This window comes from Peromyscus californicus, unplaced genomic scaffold (assembly GCF_007827085.1).
Source record: "Peromyscus californicus insignis strain IS unplaced genomic scaffold, ASM782708v3 Scaffold_13__1_contigs__length_99412109, whole genome shotgun sequence".
Classification (NCBI taxonomy): domain Eukaryota; kingdom Metazoa; phylum Chordata; class Mammalia; order Rodentia; family Cricetidae; genus Peromyscus; species Peromyscus californicus.
Window position 1 is genome coordinate 17,772,132 of NW_026294424.1, and position 21,580 is coordinate 17,793,711.

The window sequence follows — 21,580 nt, forward strand, 5'->3', positions numbered from 1 at the left end:
CATAGTGTAGAAATAAATGCCTTTGACTAATAAAGGGACTCTGCATTAGTACAACATTGCCGAAAATAAATCTAAGATTGTTCTTCTATTACCTACATATATCAGTTCTTGAGTACAGATAATAGCTGTTTCAATTATGGCTGTCAGTTTTTAATATTAAAATGCTTTCTATGAATTCTGCAATCAACATACACAACTTCAAAGTCTGCTTTAGTTTTCTAACTTGCTGAGACTGTGGAACCCTTTACAGAAGAGTGGAACTTTTTCCACTCTTCTATAAAGGCAACCTGGAGGGATCAAAAAGTAAAGACGTATGTGCCCGTGTCTGAATCGTGGCAACAGTCTGTACTAACTCCAAGAAAGAGTCCGTTTTAGTTTTCCTCAGTACTTGTCGACTGCAACAACTGAAACCTGTTTATAAGACACTCAGAACAGTTCCACTAACCCTTTTATACTAGACACACAAACGACAAGACCGTACATAAAGCGGGTAGTGGGTGTCATCTCACGGGCGAGATTCCTATCTGGTCTCCTACCGACTTCCCACTCTTCCATTCCAAACCTCAACAACCAGGCAGGGATTGGAGGGGAAGGAGTCAAATCCTTAATAGGGATGGAGGCGGAGGAACTGGGAGCCCACGTCTGACGGAGAGTAAGTCCTGGCCCAGCAGTTTGTTTTTATCGTAGAGAAGGGCAGGCTCAAGACCAGTGCGCTGTCCCGAGCCAGCGCTGGCCCGCAGGCTTGCCGCAGCCGAAGGCACTCTCCTCTACTGCAGCGTTCCAGTAACCTTACCGTCGGACTCGGCGCGAACCAGCAGCGACATCCCCTTGAGCTCCTCGACGTACGTGGAGGAGACGTGCCCGGTGCCTCGGTCGTCCCATTGCCGGTCTTCGTTCAGCGTATAGACCTTCACTCGCCGCCGTGTGTCCGACATGGTGGCTGCTGGCCCCCGCTCCAGCCGCCGCCTCCTCGCTACCTCGCCGGTACCCCTCACTCCTGAGAGCCGCCGGCGGCGGCGGCTCTGGAGAGGCCCGAGTTTACCATGGCTCCAAAGGTCTAGCCGCGAGAAGCAGTGACAGGAGCCATCGAGCGCCCTCCGCTCGTGCCCGCCGTTCCCCTCCCTTCACCCCTGCGCACAACCTCCGTGCCTTCCCTTTGCTCCCCAGAACACGCTCGCTCTCTCGCTGCCGCCGCCCGCCGCGGTAACTACTACAGATCCGCCATCTTGTAACCCGACTCTCTCTGCCTTTCTCTTCCTCTTCCAGCAGGTTCGCACGGGCTGTCCTAGCAGGGGCTACGGTGGCCGACGAGTCCAAAGCACAGCACCTCTACCTCCGAACACACTTCCGGAAAGCCAAACTGGCGCTCTCGCGAGAACTACGCGACGGAGGCGAGCAGGCCCAGGAGGGACTTCCTCTTCTTTCGGCCCGCCTCCTGGCTCGGGAATCTCAGCTGGGCGGGGAGTTCTCGCGAGGTTTTCTGTAGACGGTGGCTGGAGCGGTGGCGTTGCTGAGTTGTTCTTGGGGATTTGTAGGGTGGGTGGTGGGCACGTGGCGGGTTGTCGGCTCCGGCTTGCTCTAAGGAAAGAGCAGCGGCAGGCTGAGAAGTCCGAGTGCTCGGCCCCTTCACCCACACACAGTGTCCCAGGGCCACCGTGAGCAGCAGGCGACTGGCGCTCCACAGAAGCGTTCTACCGCCGGTCTCGAGAGCCGGCCATTGAGAGGCTGGGTTTGCGCGTCAGGAAGATGCGGAGCTGGAGGCGAGGCCCGCGCGGGTGCAGCCGCCGCCCCTCGGGTGCGACGCTCGCGGCTCATCGTGTGGTTCTAGCCGCCTCTCCGTTCTTGATAGGGCCCTTCAGCTCGGCCGCCTCTCGGCTCTGACCTGAAAAACGTGGGATAAGTGCACATGTTGACCCCGCGGTGTATTTTGGGAGTTGTAGTCATCACCACACTTGACGAGATTAGTTAGGTGTGAACACTTCAGTACGCTGAAAGGTGGATCTTGTGTACAGTAGGCGCTTGATTAAAAATAATTTCAAAATTTGATTTATAATTGCTTTTCTCAATATATAGCCTGGCGTTCTACCTGCCTGTAACGACTGCACTTGGGAACGCTGAGACACGAGGGTCTGAGAGGTCCGGGCCAGCCTACGGTATATAGCGGGACTTCAGTTGTTATCCATGTGTGCTGGGCATTGCTGTGACTTATATGGACAAAATGTACATTGAGCTGGGGAAAATATTTATTTTGGAAAGGCCATTGAAAGCTTTCCGTAGGCCTCCCCCCCCCCCCCCATGTTAGAGGCCACTCCCAGGGTTATTTCTAAGCATCTTTCGATTGCCCATTCCTCAGGAGAAAGGCCTTAGCAAAACCACTGGACAGATTCTGGAAGTCCATTTAGCCTTTATGACAGGGAGTATCAGGGTTCCCAGAGCATTTTCTGTAGTGTTTTTGGCTCCGTTAATACTTAGAGATGCGGGGACAGAAGGCTAGAGCAGGAATCTACAGTGCAGAGCCCAATGCATGCTCTAGTCTGAAAGCACTGCACCATAACCACGTCTTCTCTAACAGTCTTTTTCAAGACAGCATCAGAGATCTACCCTAAAAAGTTCTAGTCCAACCGAGCCCCGATGTCCTTTGTTTTTTTATAAGTAATACCTTTATACATAAAAAAATAAATGAAAGGACAGAGAAACTTTGGCAATGCAAGGTCTCCAGCGCCTGCTTCCTGCTGTTGAGTTTTTCTCCAGGAAACACTGACTACATCACTCCCCATTAGAGCCCCCTCACACATGTGTGTGATGCTAGAATGGGGCCCGCTTTTGGTGTGTGGCCTATAGAGTTACATACTTGGTTTAATGCGACTATCACTATCTTGAAATATTAAATAATTTTTGAACATTTTTCTTTTCCCTTATGTTTCATGGTTTATCTTATTTTAGAAAAAGTTTTTCGTGTGTGTGTGTGTGTGTGTGTGTGTGTGTGTGTGTGTGTGTGTAGTGTAGTAGTCTCTTGGTGACTTGAATAATTGATTCCAGGACTCATATCAATACCAAATTCTGTATATGCTGAAGTCCCTTATATCAAATGGTGTATGTTTTGCTTATAACCTATCAGGTCCTGTAGAATAATTTTCATCATCTCTGGATTATAATACCTATTTTAATACAAATGCTACTTGTTATACTGGATTGTTTAGAGGATGAATAATGAACAAAAATATGTGTTTAACATAAAGGCCTTTTTAAAAGATTTTTAACCATTATGTGCATGAATGTGTGTGGATGTGTGCATATGAGTTCAGGTATCCTTAGAGAACCTGAAGGTGTTGGATACCATGTAACTGAAGTTATAGACAGGTGTGAGCAGCCTGATGTGGGTTCTGGGTACTGAATGCTGGTCCGCTGCAAGAGTTCTTAACTGCTGAAACATCAGTGCCATAAAGGCTTTTAAAAAAAATGACATTTATTTATTTGGTAAGGGGAGGGGCTTTGCCACAACATGTCCTTCTTTCATCACGTGGGTCCTGGAAATGGAGCTCAGGTTGTCCGTCCTGGTGGCAAGCACTTTTACCCACAGAGACATCTCCCCTGCCTGACAGGCATTTTTGGATTTAAAAAAAAAATAGGTTGGTCAAATGCATGTATGCAAAACTCAAATATGGAAGCTAACTGTAATCCCTTTTGCTTCTCTGAGGACCAAAACTGACAAAGGTCAGGATTCTCTAGAGAAACATAACTGATGGGAAGGGGGGGTTTACACACACACACACACACACACACACACACACACACACACACACACACACACACACATATATACGTGCGCATGCGCTTACAGAGTGTGGGCCAGCTAGTCCCATAATGGCTATATACCAATGGAAGGTCTAAGAATCTAGTAGTTCAAGTCCACAAGGCTGGATGTCTCAGCTGGTCTTCCATATATGCCAGAATCACAAAGAAGTAGGGTCCAGAGAAGGACTGGACTTGTCAGTGAAAGCAAGAGCAGGAACATGGAGGCAAAAAAAGCAACCTTCCTTCTTCTATGTCCTTTACATAGGCTACCAGCAGGTGTGGCCCAGATTAAAGGTGAATCTTCACACCTCAAAAGATCTAGATTAAATGTCGGTCTTCCCACTTCAAATGTTTAATTAAGAAAAAAATCCCTCTGTACCTACGTATACTGTCTTAGGATTTTATTGCTGTGAAAAGGCACCATGACCACAACTCTTATAGGGGAAAACATTTAATTGGGGCTGGCTTATAGTTCAGAGATTCAGTCCATTTTCATCATGGCAGGAAGCATGGCAGTGCACAGGCAGACATGGTGCCGGAGAGGTAGCTGAGAGTTGTACATCTGGATACACAGGCAGCTGGGAGACTAAGCCACTGGGCCTAGCTTGAACTTATAAAACCCCTAAGCCCACCCCCACTGACACACTTCCTCTTAACATGGCCACACCTAATCCTTTCAGATAGTGCCACTCCCTATGAGCCTGTGGGGTCCATTTTCATTCAGACCACCACATGTACTACCCAGCTGGTTGGGTTTTTGTTCCAGATGTAATCAAGTTGACAACCAAGAATAGCCATCACAGGTGATATTAACTAAGTTAAGAAAACAAGCAGTAGGATTGGATTTGGAAATGGTTTTATGTAGTCTCTGGCACAATGTGGCCATTCTGATGCTGATCACCAGCTATTGGGCTACAAATATTCTAAAGGAGGGGAACCATGTTGCCTGTGCAAAAATTCAGGCACCTGAAAAATATGGAGGAAATACTTAGAGACTGCAATTGAGATATTCAGGGTATTTCAGAGGCTAAATCTAGGTCCCAAGGGATAGTCTTGAGCTCAACTTATTTCTTGCAGTTTAAGGGTAGACATGGGATTTGGGGGTCATGGAGCTCTATCTAAAGATATTTGAATGCTCAGCCTAGTCTCTGCTATGTAATCAAGGCTCTCACTAGGAAAACCTGAAGCCTTAAAATGTGGATGAGGTGCCTGAGCTGGCCTACCCTGGTAATCCAGATTGGTGAATATCCTGTCATCATAGAGCTATCATCCAGTAACTGATGGAAACAGATGCAGAGAGCCACAGCCAAGCACCAAGCCGAGCTCCAGGAGTCCAGTCGAAGAGAAGGAAGAGGGATTATATGAGCAAGGGGCTTCAAGACCATGATGGGGAAACCTACAGAGACAACTGAACCAAGCTAGTGGGAACTCACGAATTTTGGACGACAGCTGTGGAGCCTGCATAGGACTGGACTGGGACCTCTGCATAGGCAAGACAGTTGTGTAGCTTGGTCTATTTGAGGGTCCCCTGACAGTAGAAATAGGATGTATCCCTGGTGCATGAACTGGCTTTTTGGAGCCCATTGCCTATGGTGGGACATCTTACACAGCCTTGATGCAGGGGGAGGGGCTTAGACCTGCCTCAACTGAATGTACCATGCTTTGCTGACTCCCCATGGGAGGCCATACCTTTTTGGAGGAGGGGATGGGGGGGTGGTCTGGGGAGGGAAGGGGGCGATCTGTGGTTGGTATGTGGAATGAATAAAATATTTCTTAATAAAAAAAATGTGGATGAGAGCCCCTTAGGGATTTTGGTATTCAAGACACCTCTGGACCCTTAGACCTTGTAGAAGCAGCTCATAAGTCCTTGTGAAAGCAAGCACTTCCCTCCCTCTTGAAATGTCCTTTATTTGCTCTGATTTTCTCTTCTAGCTGTGAAGAGAAATGTGAAGAGAATGGTAATTAGGTTTAAATCTTAGCACAATCTGTGGGGACTTGCTGGGCCTGTTAAAGAGGGTATTATACACTTGAAGGAACTAAAATCAGCTAGCATGTGGTATTGGGAAGTCAGAGTATACTTTGGATTAGGTTTTCAAAGTGTTCAGTTAGAGGGCTTTATAACTTTATTGACTTGTACTCTTTGGGAGCAGATATTTAACCCTATTATGGACTACAGGAATGGGACAAACTCACTGCTGGCTTAGCTATTCAAAGCCTGGAAATGTGAGATGAGCCAGCTTTGGACTCCTGGAGAAGACAGCTATTTCCTGATGAAGCATGATTGGCATGCTCATTTGTAAATCCTAATTGTTTTGTAATAAGTGGTTTGGGTGGTCATCTGCAAATGTTTTTGTTTTTCTGACATCCCCTTTTAATCTCATACATTGATAAGAAGACCACCAGAGTTTTGAATAATGGTGGTTATTTTGTTCCTGACTTTGACGGCCATGCCTCCAGTGTTGTTTCTAATACTTTAAAGATCTATTTATGTGTACACCATATGCATTCAGGATCCTGCTTAGGTCAGAAGAGGGTGTCAGATCCCCCGGTACTGTGGTTTACAGGTTATAAGCCACCATGTGGGTGCTGGGAACCCATCTCAGATCCTCTGCAAGAGCGCCAAGTGAGCCACCTCTTCAGCCTGTTTCTAATTTTTTATTATATTTGCAAAATTAAGGACATTATGTACACTGAGTTTTGTAAGCCATTTTCTTGGCATCTGGTGATATGTTTGCCCCTCAATATTTTATTAAAATTTATGTTAATTATCTACACATTTTGTGTGGTTTTTTTTAAAGATTTATTTATTATGTATACAGTGTTCTGTTTGCATGCATCCCTGCAGGCCAGAAGGAGGAGCCAGATCTCATTACAGATGGTTGTGGAATTGAACTCAGGACCTCTGGAAGAACAGCCAGTGCTCTTAACCTCTGAGCCATCTCTCCAGCCCGTGTTTTACTTTTTAGCATCGTCTCTTCTAGTTTATGAATTCTTGGCAATTATGGGAATTTTATAGCCACAATTAAAAAATATTAGCAGGCAACTGCTCGATGTAGATTTTACGAAACATGGTGTTCTTCAGTGCTCCTAGCACATACAGAAAAAAAAATCTAAACCTTTTCACTGTTTATCCCGTTTATCTTCATCCACTTATGAAACTGCTTCTTCTCAAGTCTGCCTCTCCCCTTTGTTGTCATCCCTAAGTCAGGTTCACATGACTTCTCTATATTAAGAAGCAATTCAAATTCTACTTCTTAGAAAGTTTCCCTTTTTTTTTTTTAAGTTAATATCCTGTTTTCTCTACCCAACTTTTTGTGATTTCTTTCTTTTCTTTTTTTTTTTTTAAGAAGAGGTCTCACTGTTACCCAAATTGGACTCAAGAGATTCTACAGCTTTACTATGAGGAGCTTGGGGATTACAGGTGCCTGCCACTATGACCAACTCATCACTGTATGAAATGACTGTGTGTGTGTGTATAGAGAGGCCACCAATAAACCTCCAGTGTCATTCATTTTGAGACAGTCTCTTTACTAGCTTGGAATTTTCAAGTAAGGCTATGTTGGCTGGCCAGGGAGCACCACGTACCTGTCTCCATCTCCCCAGTGTTGGAATTACAAGTGCAAACCACCATGTTTAGCTTTTTATGTGTGTTCTGGGGTTGAACTTTTGTTATACCTATCACATAATTTAAAAATACATGTTTATTTATTTAGTGTGTGTATGTGCATATACATGTGCCATTACACAAATGTGGAGGTCAGGACTTGTGTGAGCCAGTATTCTCTTTATACTATGTGTGTTGTTGGTTGTTTTTGTTCCTTTGGGGGGCCCACTACCCAGCTCCCAAATAAACCACACATGGAGGTTTATTCTTAATTATACATTCCCAGCATTTAGCTTGGCTTGTTTCTTGCCAGCTTTTCTTAAATTATGCCATCTACCATTTGCCTCTGGGCTCTTTCCTTTTCTTACTTCAATAATCTTACTTTCACTCTTACTCCATGGCTGGCTGTGTGGTTGGGTGGCTGGCCCCTGGTGTCTTCCTTTCCTTGTTCTTGCTCCTTTTCCTAGACTTCTTCTGTTTATTCTCTCTGGCTACCAGCCTTGCCTATCCTTTCTCCTGTCTTGCTATTAGCCAGTTTAGCTCTTTATTAGACCATCAGGTATTTTAGACAGGCAAAGAATCACATCTTCACAGAGTTAAAACAAATGCAACATAAAAAAAATGCAACACAGCTTTGCATAATTAAACAAATGTTCCACAGCATAAACAAATGTAACACATCTTAAAATAATATTCTACAACATATGTGGGTCTCTAGGATCGAACTCAGGCTTGATGGCAAGTGCCTTTACCCACAAAAGCATCTTGCTGGCCCAACCTTTTCTTTTAAACCTTTTTATATTTATTGTGCATATGTGCAATCACCTGCCAGTATGTGTGAAGTCAGAGGACAACTTGGGGGGATCAGTTCTTTCCATCACATGGACCTAGGCATTGAACTTAGGTTGTCAGACTTGGTGGCAAGTGCCTATATCTGCTGAGCCATCTCATTGGCCCCTAACATGACTTTCAAAAACAAACAAACAAACGAAAACCTGAAACAACAAAAATCAGAGCCATGATGCATATATGCAACTCTAACACTCAGGAAGCAGAGAACAAAAGATAGCTTCAAGTTGTTATCAGCCTGTTTTATAGTGAGTTCCAGGGAAGTCAGGGCTACATTGCAAGAACCCTTTACTTGAGTGTCTATCAACTTTTTATTAATTAGTAACTATATTAAGTTTCCAAAGGAAACAGTACATCATACTGTAGCACTATAGTCCTAAGAGGCAGGTTTTTTTGTTTGGTGTGTGTTGCCAGGGACTGAATTCAGGGCTTATTAACATTCTCCAGTTGAGAAGGGGAGGGTCACAAGATTCACCACTGGGGCAGGAATTTCTTCACGTCTGTTGCCCATTGATCCTGTATACAACCCCAGTGACTTCACTTGCTGACCAGCTTGACTTGGATGGAATGCTTTCTTTGGTTAGATACCCTCTCTCTCTGGCTAGATAAGACTCCACAAAAACCATACAGCAGTCTCCAGCTGCTTCCTCTGACAGCCATCTCTATGCTGGTTGATGGCTTCACTGTATCTAGCAAGTTTTCCACTGATATCAGAGCCTATTATCTTCACAACCTTCAGGCTAAAACTGGCAACATAACTGCTTCTTTTTCAACCCTATATTCTATCCACCCATGAGGCTTAAACACTGCTTTTTTATCCTTATCACTCAATGAGTATATTTTCTTTTCCATTTCTACTGTCTGCCTTTCCTATTGTCAACTTTAATGAGAAAGTATTTGTCAAAGTCTTTTAAACTGTTCATGATTCTGTTTACTCCTGATTAAATGTTTTGAAAATGTTACCTGCTATCTCCACTTGTCTATATTCTTTTTTTTAAAAAATAAATTTTATTACATTTATTTACCTGGCAGTGGTGCTCAAGCACCATGATGTGTATCTGGAGTCTGAGAACAACTGGAGGGAGACGCTTCTCTTCCCACAATGTGGGTCATCAGATCTCATTACAGATGGTGGGAGCCACCATGGGGTGCTGGGAATTGAGGTGAGGACCTCTGGAAGAGCAGTCAATGCTCTTAACCTCTGAGCCATCTCTCCATCCCTGATCTGTATTCTTAATACAAAGCAAAGGACTATACTATGTGAAATTGGTTTATAAAATCGTTATTTTTGTTTTTGAATATAGAATACCAAATGAAAGTGAAGGCCTCTATCTGAAATTCTGTTTCTCAAATGTCTTCACATCTCCTTCCTCTACTTCATTCAGGTCTCTTTTTAAATATTATCTATTCAGTGAAGTGGTTCTTGATCATTTCATTTCAAACAGTAACTTCTTATCACTTGTCCTGGTTGATGTGTGTGTGTGTGTGTGTGTGTTGTGTGTGTATAATTTTTTGTCAACTTTATGCAAGCCAGGATCATCTGGGAAAAGGGAGCCTCAAGTGAGAAAATGCTTCTATAGTCAAGTCTATGGGGGCATTTTATTGATTAATGCTTGATGTGCCAGGGCCCAGTTCAATGGGATAGGTGGTCCTAGATGTTATAAGGTAGCAGGCTGGGTTGCCGGGTGATGGTGGCGCACACCTTTAAGCCCAGCTCTTGGGGGGCAGAGGCAGGCAGATCTCTGTGAGGCCAGCCTGGTCTACACAGAGAAACCCTGTCTTGAGAACCCCACGCCCCATATATATAAAATGATGATGATAATGATAAATATTTATATATATATAAAAAAAAGATGGTAGGCTGAGTAAGCCATGGGGAGCAAGCCAGTAAGCAGCATTCCTCATGACCTCTGCTTCAGTTTCTGCCTTGGCTCCCTCAGTAGACTGTGATCTGGGCTCTCTAAGCCAAACAAATCTTTTTCCCCGTGAAGTTCATCTTGTTCATAGTCTATACTGCAGCAGTAGGATAGACACTCCAACCCCTCACCCCGACACCTTTCTAATTGAGAGCACCTGCACTTCATCAGATGTTCTACACTTGTGGACTGCCAGCTTTCTTCACGCTTCAGCTCTGCTTTCTGATATCCTGCACATGTTAGAGCTTAGTCCACAGTAATGAGTGAGTGAATATGATGCCTGGCTGAGCTGAACACAGACAGCTGCTGATCCAGGGATTTAAGATGTTTTGGAAGAGGAAAAAAATAATCACATAAAAACCATAATTTGAGCAAATAAGATGGCTCAGTAAAGGTGCAATAATTATTGTAAAGTCTGATGACCCGAGTTTGTTTCCTGGAACCTACATAGTAGAAGAGAAACAACTTCTACAGGTTGTCCTGATCCCCACACATGCATAATGGCTTCTAAGTGCACAAAACAAACAAACAAATAAATATGAGAAAATCAGAACACTTAATTCATGGTATGTCAAAAAAAGGTCATAAAAAACAATTTGCAAATACCAGTATTCGGGTACTATAAATTAGTTTTTGGCATATGACAGCCCCAGATTATAAACTTCATTAGAGGGCCTGGTGGTGGTGGCACACACCAGCAATTCTCTGAGTTCAAGGACAGCCTGGTCTATAGAGCAAGTTCCCGGACAGCTGTGGCTACATAGAGAAACCCTGTCTCCAAAAAACAAAATCAAATAAAACAAAACAAAACCTTCATTAGAAATTACCCACACACCTTTAATCCCAGCACTCAGGAGGCAGAGGCAGGAGGATCTCTGTGAGTTCGAGGCCAGCCTAGTCTACAGAGTGAGTTGTAGAACAGGCTCCAAAGCTACACTGAGAAACCCTGTCTTGAAAAAAACAAAAACAAACAAACAATTATGGAACACTACCACGATCTGAATAAAGACAGAAGTTCTGGCTCAAATGGTGGTTCCTGGTTTATGCAGAGGTGAAGTGCTTCTGCTGCCCATTTAACTCTGTGGTACTCCTCTGGAGTTCTAAGAACTGGCTTCAGTTTTTCCAAATTATTAGCAGTTTAGGGTCCCTTTGAAAAATAAGAGCAAATTTAAGAAAACAAAAATATAATTCTAAAATCCAACCACTAACGGTTATTGTCCCTTAAACTAAGGATTATGGTGGTTGGCTACTATTACTAAATAACAGTATATCAAATATAGAAATCAAATTTGATCTTTAATTTTCCATTAATTGTCACTATTTTAGAAAGGGTATCAATGCTGTCTAATATGCTATTTCACACAGAATAATGTTTGTTGACTTATGTATAAATGTATCTTAAAAGTCTTTGGCTTGGACAGATACATATTTAATGTCTTATGAATTAGCCCTGCCTGAGTAAGAATTCACATATGTTTTTATAAGATTTGTAAAAGGATTAGACAGTCTAAATTATGTAGTTTTTACTTTTTGTGGACTAATCGCATGTTTTAAAGTACAGCAATCAGCTGGGTATGGTGGCACATGCCTCGACTGCAGCACTCTAGGGTCAGTTTCAGGACATCTGAGGCTGCACAGTAAGACCTTGTCTAAAGAAAAAAAAATTATGACAATGAACTTGACAGTTAGAAATTATATCATTAATCTGATTGGCTACCCCACCTTTTATACCAAGAATATATATCCACTCAGTGCCAATTACATACACAAAGAACGACCTAGTGTTATCTGATGGGTGCATAATGTTTTATATTTAGGTAATTAAAAAAAGTTGGACATGGTTAATCCTAGCACTTGGGATCTCAGTGATTTTGAGGCCAGCCTGGTCTACAGAGCAAGTTCAAGGACATCCAGGGCTACACAGAGAAACCCTGTCTTGAAAAACCAAAACCAAAACCAAAACCATAAAAAAAAAAAAAAAAAAAAAATCACTCTAGCAAGAATCCCATTTATAAGATTCATACCACTATATTATGGTTTTGTGACTGAAAGATATACCATTAAAAACTGAATCAAATTAGCTCCCTCAATGCCAATTAAATGTGTAATTGCTCTGAAGAAAAGGTTCTAGCTTTCAAAATGGCAAGCTCTAGTATGTAAAATAGGAGTAGGCAAGCACAGTTGTTGGGCAGAGGTGAGCCATAAGATGACTAACGGAAAATGGCTATTTCTATATATGAAGAGAAAGAAGGTACAGGAAAAGATCCTTAGGAGAGCATAAATGGTCTATTATTTTTCAGTAGTTTACAATTACAGGAACAAAAAGGTAATCTTTCCTAAGATATAAAAATAGCTTACTTTTAATAATAAATATTTATTGATTTATAATCTAAATAAAAATAAGCAAATATAGGTTGCTCCTGAAATAAAAAAGGCACATGAAATGTGTTGTAGAATAATCTTTGTGTACACTGTGAAGATGTGTCACTCAGATTGGTTTAATAAAGAGCTGAACGGCCAATAGCTAGGCAGGCTTTCCAGGCACAGAGGATGCTGGGAAGAAGAAGGGTGGAGACATGGAGGAAGCAGGAAAGCAGGATGGATGGTATGTAGATTAGGTAAATGAACGTGGGGCAACACACTGTTTAATAGAAATGGATTAATTTAAGTTATAAGAGCTAGTTAAAAACAAGCCTAAGCTATTGGCCAAGGTTTCATAATTAATAATAAATCTCCATGTTGTGATTTAAGAGCTGGGTGGTGGGACAAAAAAAATCCTCCTATAGAAATGAGCATTTTAATACAAATAATTATATTTAAATTATATATAATCTACACATTAAACAGGACTATTAAAATTTGTTTTGCAGAATGTCACTGTTGAATACCATTTCCAAAAGGGGTCAAGGGGAAGAGTTCGACGATGACTGTGGAACAGGCTCTCCCATTACAATGCTGCTTCTGTCACTGAGAGTCTTGACAGCAGTTATAGCTGGAGACTGAAGTACTTTTCGAGAAAGCCTCATTCTTCCATCAGCTGGATCACGGCCAAAATATTTGACCTACGTTAAAGAAACAGATTGACTTTAAAGTTGACATGTAACTTCAAAAACATTTAAATTTACGTTGTCCAAATAAGGCAGTAATTAATATTTATATGTGTCTAATAAAAGCACAGCTCAGTAATATGTAGAGACACACTCAATAAATACAATCTGGTTAAATAGCTGTTATAAAAAGACAAAAAAAGAATCAAAGCATAATGCCCTATTATAATCCCAGAACTCCGTAGGAGGCTTGAGTTTGATGCTAGCCTGAGCTACTGACTAAAACAAACCAATCAACCAAAAGAGAGCAGACATTTAGTTTTCAAATTAGAGTCTTCTAAAACTGTGCCTTTTTATGGTTTCTAGGTCCCTATACTTTAAGACCAAAGTCACAGTTCAGATAGGGCTTTGTATTTTCTCTATGATTCAGGTACCAATGCACTAGATTAGAGTTTTCCATGAAGAAGACAAACAAGGGAAAAGGCAACAGGCTTAAGGTCCCCTTTGATGTAAAGTAAACATTATGTGGAGGGATGTTATCTTGGGCCTCATCTTTACCCAGAGATGCTTCAACAATAAGAGCCTGGAATGGGAATAAACTCATGGCCTTACTCAGGTGTAACCAGAACACACCCAGATCAGCAACAACTTCTATTCACTGATAGAGGACTACAAGACAGGGCCAGTTTTAGTATCAGAACTCTAGACCCCAACAACATTATTCTTAGTAAGTTAAAAAATTTAATTTAATGTCAAGTACAAAGTCTCAACTGCTAAAAGATGACAAGGCTTTCAACCATGTTATTAAGTCTGTTTCCAAATGACACAAATGCACAGTTTTAAAGTGGATTTTTTTTTTAAAGCTAAATTGTGATCTCTTTGAGGGGAAGGATCTTATTCTAAATCCTTAGCAAGTCTGGTTAAGCCACCCTGACTTCTAAAAGAAACACTGTACAGAAATATAAGCCAAAGGTGCTTATTCTATTCCTTCAAAAATACTAATTGGAACTTTAAGTAAAATTCACACCTTTGAAGAACTGAACACAAGTACCTGAATTTCTTGGCCAACTTCTAATCCTAGGGCAGTGGGATGTTTAATCTAAAAAAAAAAGTTTATTAGTTATATGTAATTATCTAGCAACAACAGAAGTGAACACCTTTCCCCAAGTGAACAGCTGTATTTGTTTTTCTAATAAAATCTATTAATTACAAAGGTTGAAAACAACATAAAAGTAGTCAGGAGAAAATGAAAACCACCTCAGTGTGCAGCCCTTCAAACGTCTATTTAGTGTGCCCTGTGAAATGTGGGCTAGGGGTGCCGCTCACTCAACATGCCAACAACGTCCTTTCATGAGTAACTGAAGCGGTACAAGTGAATATTCAAACTACAGTCCTTTAAAGAGGGCTGTTTAATTTCTTTACATTTCATCATTACAAACATTAGTGGCTGGTATACTTAAACTATTACTAGGTACAATACACAATTCTCAACAGTTTACATAATTTTTATATTATTATTTTTTGTTGTTGTTGTTTTTTTGTTTTTTGAGACAGGGTTTCTCTGTATAGCTTTGCGCCTTTCCTGAAGTCAAGTGTGGTCTGGGGAGATGGCTCAGAAGATAAGGACATTTGCTGCACAAAAATGAGGACTTGAGTTCAAATCCCCAGCATCTGTATAAAAAGCCAGGAATAGTTAGTTATTCATGTGACTGTGACCCTAGAGAGGGAAGGTCTTTGGAGCTTGGGGCCACCGGCTTAGATGAGGAATGGCAAACTGCAGGTTGTGAGAGACCAAGTCTCAAGGGAATAAGATGGGGGTCCCAGAGCAGACACCCCATGCCTGCATACACATGTGTACTCACACCGTGCACAGTCACCACACACACACACACATACACACACACACACACACGCACGCGCGCGCGCGCGCATTCTTCCTTTTACCTTTCGTTGGTCAAGTTGGGTGTTATGAAGTAGCACAGCAGTCATGTTTGGATACAGTTTTACCATTACTCCAGTGTCTCTACAAAGAGAGATCAGCTTGGTTAAAACAATAAGTATGTGTACTGACAAACAGAACTGATGCTTTCTCTGAAGCAGGGTGTCAAATGAGTCTCCAGACTACATTCTAGGATATATTATTCTTCTTGGTTTTTTTGAGACAGGGTCTCCTGTATAGTCCTGGAACTCACTATGTAGGACCTGGCTGGCCTCGAACACACAGAGATCCTCTTGCCTCTGCTTCCTGAGTGCTGGGACCAAAGGTGTGTACCATCAGGCCTGGCTTCTAGGATACATTCTTATGACTATATAACAAATACACTTCTCTCATATCCTCTCCCCCTTTGTCTCTGTCCCTCCCCTTCCTGTCTCACAGTACTTGGGGGATTGAACATAGGATCTCACACATAATTAACAAGAGTGCTGATCGTAAGTCACACATCCTGAGCTCAAATACTTTTCAATAGGAAATTATGACCTATATTTAAATATTTGTGACTCAAATGGCCAAGAAAGATAAAGAAAAAGTGTTTAGATACTCACCTGTGTTTCTCTTCATATTTATAAGATTTCATTACTTTGGATTTATTTAGTGTGTAAGAATGTTTGGCCCGTAAGTATGTCTATACGTCTGTGTGCCATGTAGAAGAGGGCAACTGGACCTAACAATGGATGCCTATGCGAAGTTCTCTAGTCAGAAAACAACTGTATTGCTTATTTTTCACCTGTAATGTTAAACAGATTATCCCATTCTCTTTCATCAATTTTAAAAAACTTTCAAGAAATACTCTAAATAATTTTTTTTTTTTTAGAAGTGGCATTTTGAGATAATTTCATTTGGTAAAAATACTCTGAAGTTGAAAGTGATTTGAAATGTGTTAATTAAATATCAAATAATAGTTGCAGAAACAATAGCAATAAAAAGGAAATACTAATTTATATGTTTTAGGCTTACAGTTTTGGGGAAAATAAAATTGGTAGAAAATGTGGCAAATTTTGAACTGAAAAATTCAAAATAAATTGAAATTCAAAAAAATGAAAATAAAATATGGTAAAAAATTTGGTTTAAGAAAAAAATTCTGGCAGAATCTATTATAGAATTGAAAACCACAATGGCACAGAAAATAAAATAAACTTAAAAAAAAAAGAAAAGAATTCCATGGGGCTAGGGATGTAGGTCAGCTGTAGAGGACTCCCATGCCCATGGCTCAGGGTTTGGTCCTCAGCACTACAAAAACAAGTCATGGGGGTGTACACCTCCTAGCATTACAGAGGTGGAAGCCGGAGGATCAGAAGGCCAGAGTCAGTTGGAGAGGTGGATCAGCAATTAAGAGTACTGGCTGCTATTCCCGAGGACTCGGGTTTGGGTCTCAGCACCTACATAGCTGCTCACATCCATCTGTAACTAGTTCAAGGAACTCTGATGCTCTCTTCTGGCCTCTGTAGGCACCAGACACACATATGGTGCAAGATATACATGTAAGCAAAACATCCAAACATATAAAACAAATAATAAACACAACAAAACACAAAAAGGAGGTGGGGCTGGAGGGAAGTTCAGTGGCTAAGTGCCCTTCTTGATCTTTCAGAGAACTCAGGTTCGATTCCCAGCACCTGCCTAGTGGCTCACAACCATCTAATTCTAGTCCTGAGGGATTCAACATCCTCTTCTCGCCTCTTCAGGCACAGCATGGTAGGTAGACATACTGGCAGGCAAAACATCCACATATGTAAGAATAAAGAGAGAAAACAGAGTCACTCCCAGCTACGTACAATCTCTCTCTCTCTCTCTCTCTCTCTCTCTCTCTCACACACACACACACACACACACACACACACACACACACACACACACACACACGGTTATTGGCATGTATCTAAATACAAAGTGATTCTGGGCTTGCAGTAAAAAGTGAACCCATTGTTATTTGTAATTACCTGATTTCAGTTATTGTAGCAGTATAAACTGCTCCAAATTCTAATTGTTGTTCTTGCTGTAAAGTGCAAAATAAATCATTAGGTTAATAAAGATAACAGCAAAAAAAAAAAAGAAAGAAAGAAAGAAAAACTATCCTAAGATCTATACTTACATCATCTCTGCAAATTTCAGTAATGAAGTCTCTTGCCTCATGCATTGCACTAGGTGTTGGTGCAAATATGGAGAAGGTTTCTTCATCAACCTGACTAATTGTTACACCTTTAGAATAAACCCAGCATCATGGTGAGGGGTGGGAGGGACAAAAAAGAGGTAACACAATAAAATGAACAAGCTCATGCTAGAGGAGACTAATCTAAAAAGCAAATGTGAGACTAGGGAGGGACCTGGAAGCAGCTGGTTTGGGTTTCTCTGTGTCTAATGACTGTCCCTTAGTGAAGGAGTCACTCTCCTGCCAGGTACTGGGTCCCATGGATATAACAGTGAACTATATCCTAACACAGCAGAGCTAGTTTTGATGGCTTTTGTTTTGCTCTTTAATTATGACTAGAAATTGTAGCGGAACACTTTTATTTTCATCCTTCAGAATGAATCATGTCAGTTTCTTACTCTTTAATACTGGCTAAGGCAACTCGGCTTCTTGTCTTCTAACATGCTCAAAATAACTATTAGGTCATCTCAACATTGCTTCTAGAAGAAACAAGTTAAAATGTGACCATTTCTGCAAATATTCTTGTTGTTTTTGTTTGTTTTGAAACAAAGTCTCAAATAAATGTGGCCTCGGCTGGCTGGCTTGGAACTCAGTATGTACAGCAGGCTAGCCTTGAACTCACTGAGAGCTGCCTGCCTCTGCCCCTGGATGCACCTGGCCTCCGCATATACTCTTTAAACAAAAAAAGTCTAAATGAAACTAAATCAAAGCTGAAGAAGTAGGAGGACTTAATAACCTCTAAGTTATTTAGTTATAAAAACTAAAAATTATCTGGGAATGTTCAAGTCTAATTATGAAAGGAGTATGATGGATTCTGTCATCCTTTCTCTTTTCTGAGACAGTGTCTTGCTACATTGTGTCCAGGCTGTCATCAAAAACTGGGGTCACGGGCATGCTCCACCATGCCTCTTTATTCTTCTGCAGTAGAGCTGAGCATTAAAATTCGTTGACTGACAAAAGAGTCCCACAGAAAACTCACAGGCGAGGTATCTTGTACTTTTCCTCTGATCTTTCCCTTATCTCTTAGATACTATTTTTGGAGTAACGCAGTAAGATGAAATAGCAAACTTACATGGTTTGGTATTTAACTCTTACCTGTGTCAGCTTGAAGTTTTTTTAAGTGATATCCACCAGGTCCAACAAATTTTGCTCGTTTTGACAATGGAACCTTAACTGTTTCTGAAATGCAATGCACACAATCATGTAAAGAAGGCAAAGATATATGAACCAAAACGTATGTACAGATCTTTCATTATGAAACAGAAGAAATTCATTGTGATTAAAATTACTGAAAAATGTACTTAAGTGTGTTCTCAAATTTAAAGTTTGGTTTTCTTTCAATATAAACAAATTTATTTTTTAAATGATATATAAGAACACAGAAATTTTATGTATTTATTGTGATTTTTGATACATGTATACATAGTGTAATGATTAAATCTGAGTAAACATATATGTTCTCACTTTTCCATTTTTTTTTTTCTCTTTTTTTGTTTTTTTCTGAGTAGTTTTGGTGCCTGTCCTGGATCTCACTCTGTAGATCAGGCTGGCCTGGAACTCACAGAGATCTGCCTGGCTCTGCCTCCCGAGTGCCGAGATTAAAGGCGTGCGCCACCACCGCCTGGCCACTTTTCCATTTCTTTATGGAAAGAATATTTTAAATCTTTCTTTTAGGGCTAGTAAGATGGCTGAGTGGGTAAAGGCATGTGCTGTGAGGCCTAATAACCTGAGTTCAATCTCTAGGACTCCTATGGTAGAAGAAGAGAATCAAGTCCCACAAGTTGTCCTCTGACTGCCAGACACACAGTGTAGCATGTGCATGCCCACCCACACTCACACACAAATAAGTGAATGATTATAAAAGAAGTTTTTTCTTTGAAAGCATTTAGCAATAAAAGTACTTATTTTTACTTTGTTAAGAGAAAAACATTTTAAAGTAGTAATAATGTTTAAACACTAACGTTTATCAAGCTATCAGTAATAAGTTTAATGTCTTACCTACAACTGGTCCATTTTCTTTTCTAGATGCTCGAGGTTTTGAAATTGCTCTGCTCATTATCTGTAATATTTCCTTCTTTGCCACTAGAGGAAACAGCAATAGAATAAGTAAGTGTGATCTGACATGGTTTCCCTCTTAGTTTCTCTGGTGTGCAATCACAACTCTGCTCAGGAATGGAGGCTCTTCATATTCCAATTATCTTCAGGGTCACTTCTATTCCTCACACACTTCTCCAAACTCCTTGCTCAGAAAGCTGCTTACTTCGTAAAAAATTAAAATTTCATTGCTTTTTTCAAAAAGTTTGGGTAGTCTGTCATGTGATCAATAATTAATACTTAATCATGTGAAGTTACAGGGCCCCACTCTTCCTGTTTTGATGGGGATCTGACCCAATACATCACAGGCAAACATTCTTCCATTGGCTACACTGATATTTTATAGTAAGCTTAGCGGGAATTATAGGTCCTATTAACAGGCTAGACAGAAATGAGAGCAGCATAAGGCATATTGACTTACCTGATGCTTGCTGAATGGCTTCCATCACAATTTTAATTGGTATTCCAGGTAATTTAATATCAGCCTAATATAGAACAGCCAAAAATAAATAGACTAAATACATAAATAGCGGCTCACACCATCATTCACATATTTAAAAATGAAACAAGGTATACCTGTAATGCAGTTATTCCCTTATTTGTACCGGCTATTTTGAAATCCATGTCACCATTGTAATCTTCAATTCCCTTCAACAATTCAAGAGAGTATGGTAAAGTTTTAAAGAACCCAATTCACCCACAGTCACTGTAGAAGAATGTCAAGTCCTAGCTCTGGCGGTAAGCCGTGTCCTCTAACGTTAAATGCGGAGCCGCCTCTGTTGCTTGGCTGCTGCTCCAGCGCACAAGCTTGTCTTTGGAAATATCATCTTATGGTTAGCTCATGCCTGTTCCTAATAAATACATAAAAATTAATTTAGAATTATTCCAAAGGGAGCCATTCTAGATAAGTATATAGTGATATATAGCCTTTAAAATCCAAGGCAAACGGAAGAAATAAACACTGCATGTTTACTCCGGAAGTACAAACATTCTTCTAGTGGTCCTGACCCTTCCTAATGCTGTGACCCTTTAATACAGTTCCTCATGTTGTGGTGACTTCCAACCATAAAATTATTCGTTGCTACTTCATAACTGTAGTTTTGCTACTATTATGAATTGTAATGTAAATATCTGTGTTATACATTGGTCTTAGTTGACTCCTGTGGAAAGGTCATTTGACCCCCTCCAAAGGGGGATGGGACCCACAGGTTGAGAACCACTGTTCGAGGCTGAGGTTTCTATATGTCTTTGATTTTTTTTTTGACTCACCACATGGCCCGTGTTGGTCTGGAACTTGCTATGTAATCTAGATTAGATTATGACTACTGATATCTCTGCCTCAGCCTATACAGGTGTATGCCACCATGACTGGTCTAAGCACATACTTTTAAATATACTTGTATATATTTCAAACTGGGAATATACTTGCCAGAATATCTGTCAGCAAACGATAATCTTCTATTTCACCTTTCTCTGGATTGTTTTTAGTAACCAATCCCACTGCTACACCCGCAACAGCAGATGAAATTGGGACTCCTAGAATTAAAAAAACAACAAAAAGGTTTGTGTATAATATATGTGGTAGCATGAAACATGCTGAAATTCTGCTGACATTATTTTAATGTAAGGAGATGGTATTCTCTAAGTTACCAAATCGAGCTGAAAAGCCCCATCTCATTTCTTTTTGATCCTTTAATAATGACTTGTGAAGCAACAGATTGTGGGGCGTTTACCCACCACCCCCACAGTTCCCCAGAGTTTTCTTGAGTGTGAGCAGCAGGAAATATTAGATAGAAGGATTTATATGGCGGAGATAAACAGATAGAAAATACAGGATAGCCTCGAGAGGGCCCGGAACCTTTTCCAATGGCCCCGACTGTCTCTGCCCCAGGGTATTTATAGAGACACCAAGGGGTGGAACAAATGACCTCCTCCCCCAGCACAGCCAAGTGCAGACCATCTCGGGCACCTGCACTCAAGCCCGTGGTCCTAATCATCCTCTATGAGGACCTGCTGGGTAAAGCCACGAGGAACCCGAAAACGGACTCCCACAACAGATAATAACCACACTTGGCAAAAACCTAAGAGAGCAAACTGAAGTTATCTGTGCTCTGCTATTTTGCTTTT

The 21,580-nt window shown here is 41.0% G+C and overlaps 2 protein-coding genes and 1 long non-coding RNA gene across 6 annotated transcripts in view; 1 reads left to right on the forward strand and 2 right to left on the reverse strand.

The window, feature by feature from the left end:
• Window positions 1-3,305, reverse strand: part of Ppp4r3b (protein phosphatase 4 regulatory subunit 3B) — a 61,265-nt gene extending 57,960 nt beyond the window's left edge. Inside the window, exon 1 of one of the 4 annotated variants that reach the window (XM_052734609.1) lies at window positions 794-2,133. In XM_052734609.1, the coding sequence (XP_052590569.1) occupies window positions 794-935 (142 nt within the window). In that variant the 5' untranslated portion in view covers window positions 936-2,133. Of the gene's footprint in view, window positions 1-793 lie in introns of all 4 variants that reach the window. The other 3 variants (XM_052734611.1, XM_052734608.1, XM_052734613.1) reach the window with 3 other exon arrangements.
• Window positions 2,041-6,567, forward strand: LOC128108268 (uncharacterized). Its single transcript, XR_008217404.1, has 2 exons — window positions 2,041-2,153; window positions 5,057-6,567. It is a non-coding gene; the product is annotated as an uncharacterized LOC128108268 (long non-coding RNA).
• A 4,134-nt stretch (window positions 6,568-10,701) lies between these two features.
• Window positions 10,702-21,580, reverse strand: part of Pnpt1 (polyribonucleotide nucleotidyltransferase 1) — a 35,473-nt gene continuing 24,594 nt past the window's right edge. The window contains exons 19-29 of the mRNA XM_052734614.1: window positions 20,883-20,989; window positions 20,030-20,101; window positions 19,875-19,938; window positions 19,358-19,441; window positions 18,455-18,538; window positions 17,303-17,409; window positions 17,151-17,206; window positions 15,156-15,234; window positions 14,263-14,310; window positions 13,053-13,226; window positions 10,702-11,311 (exon numbers count right to left, since the gene is read on the reverse strand). Of these exons, the coding sequence (XP_052590574.1) occupies window positions 13,068-13,226; window positions 14,263-14,310; window positions 15,156-15,234; window positions 17,151-17,206; window positions 17,303-17,409; window positions 18,455-18,538; window positions 19,358-19,441; window positions 19,875-19,938; window positions 20,030-20,101; window positions 20,883-20,989 (860 nt within the window). The 3' untranslated portion in view covers window positions 10,702-11,311; window positions 13,053-13,067. The remainder of the gene's footprint in view (window positions 11,312-13,052; window positions 13,227-14,262; window positions 14,311-15,155; window positions 15,235-17,150; window positions 17,207-17,302; window positions 17,410-18,454; window positions 18,539-19,357; window positions 19,442-19,874; window positions 19,939-20,029; window positions 20,102-20,882; window positions 20,990-21,580) is intronic.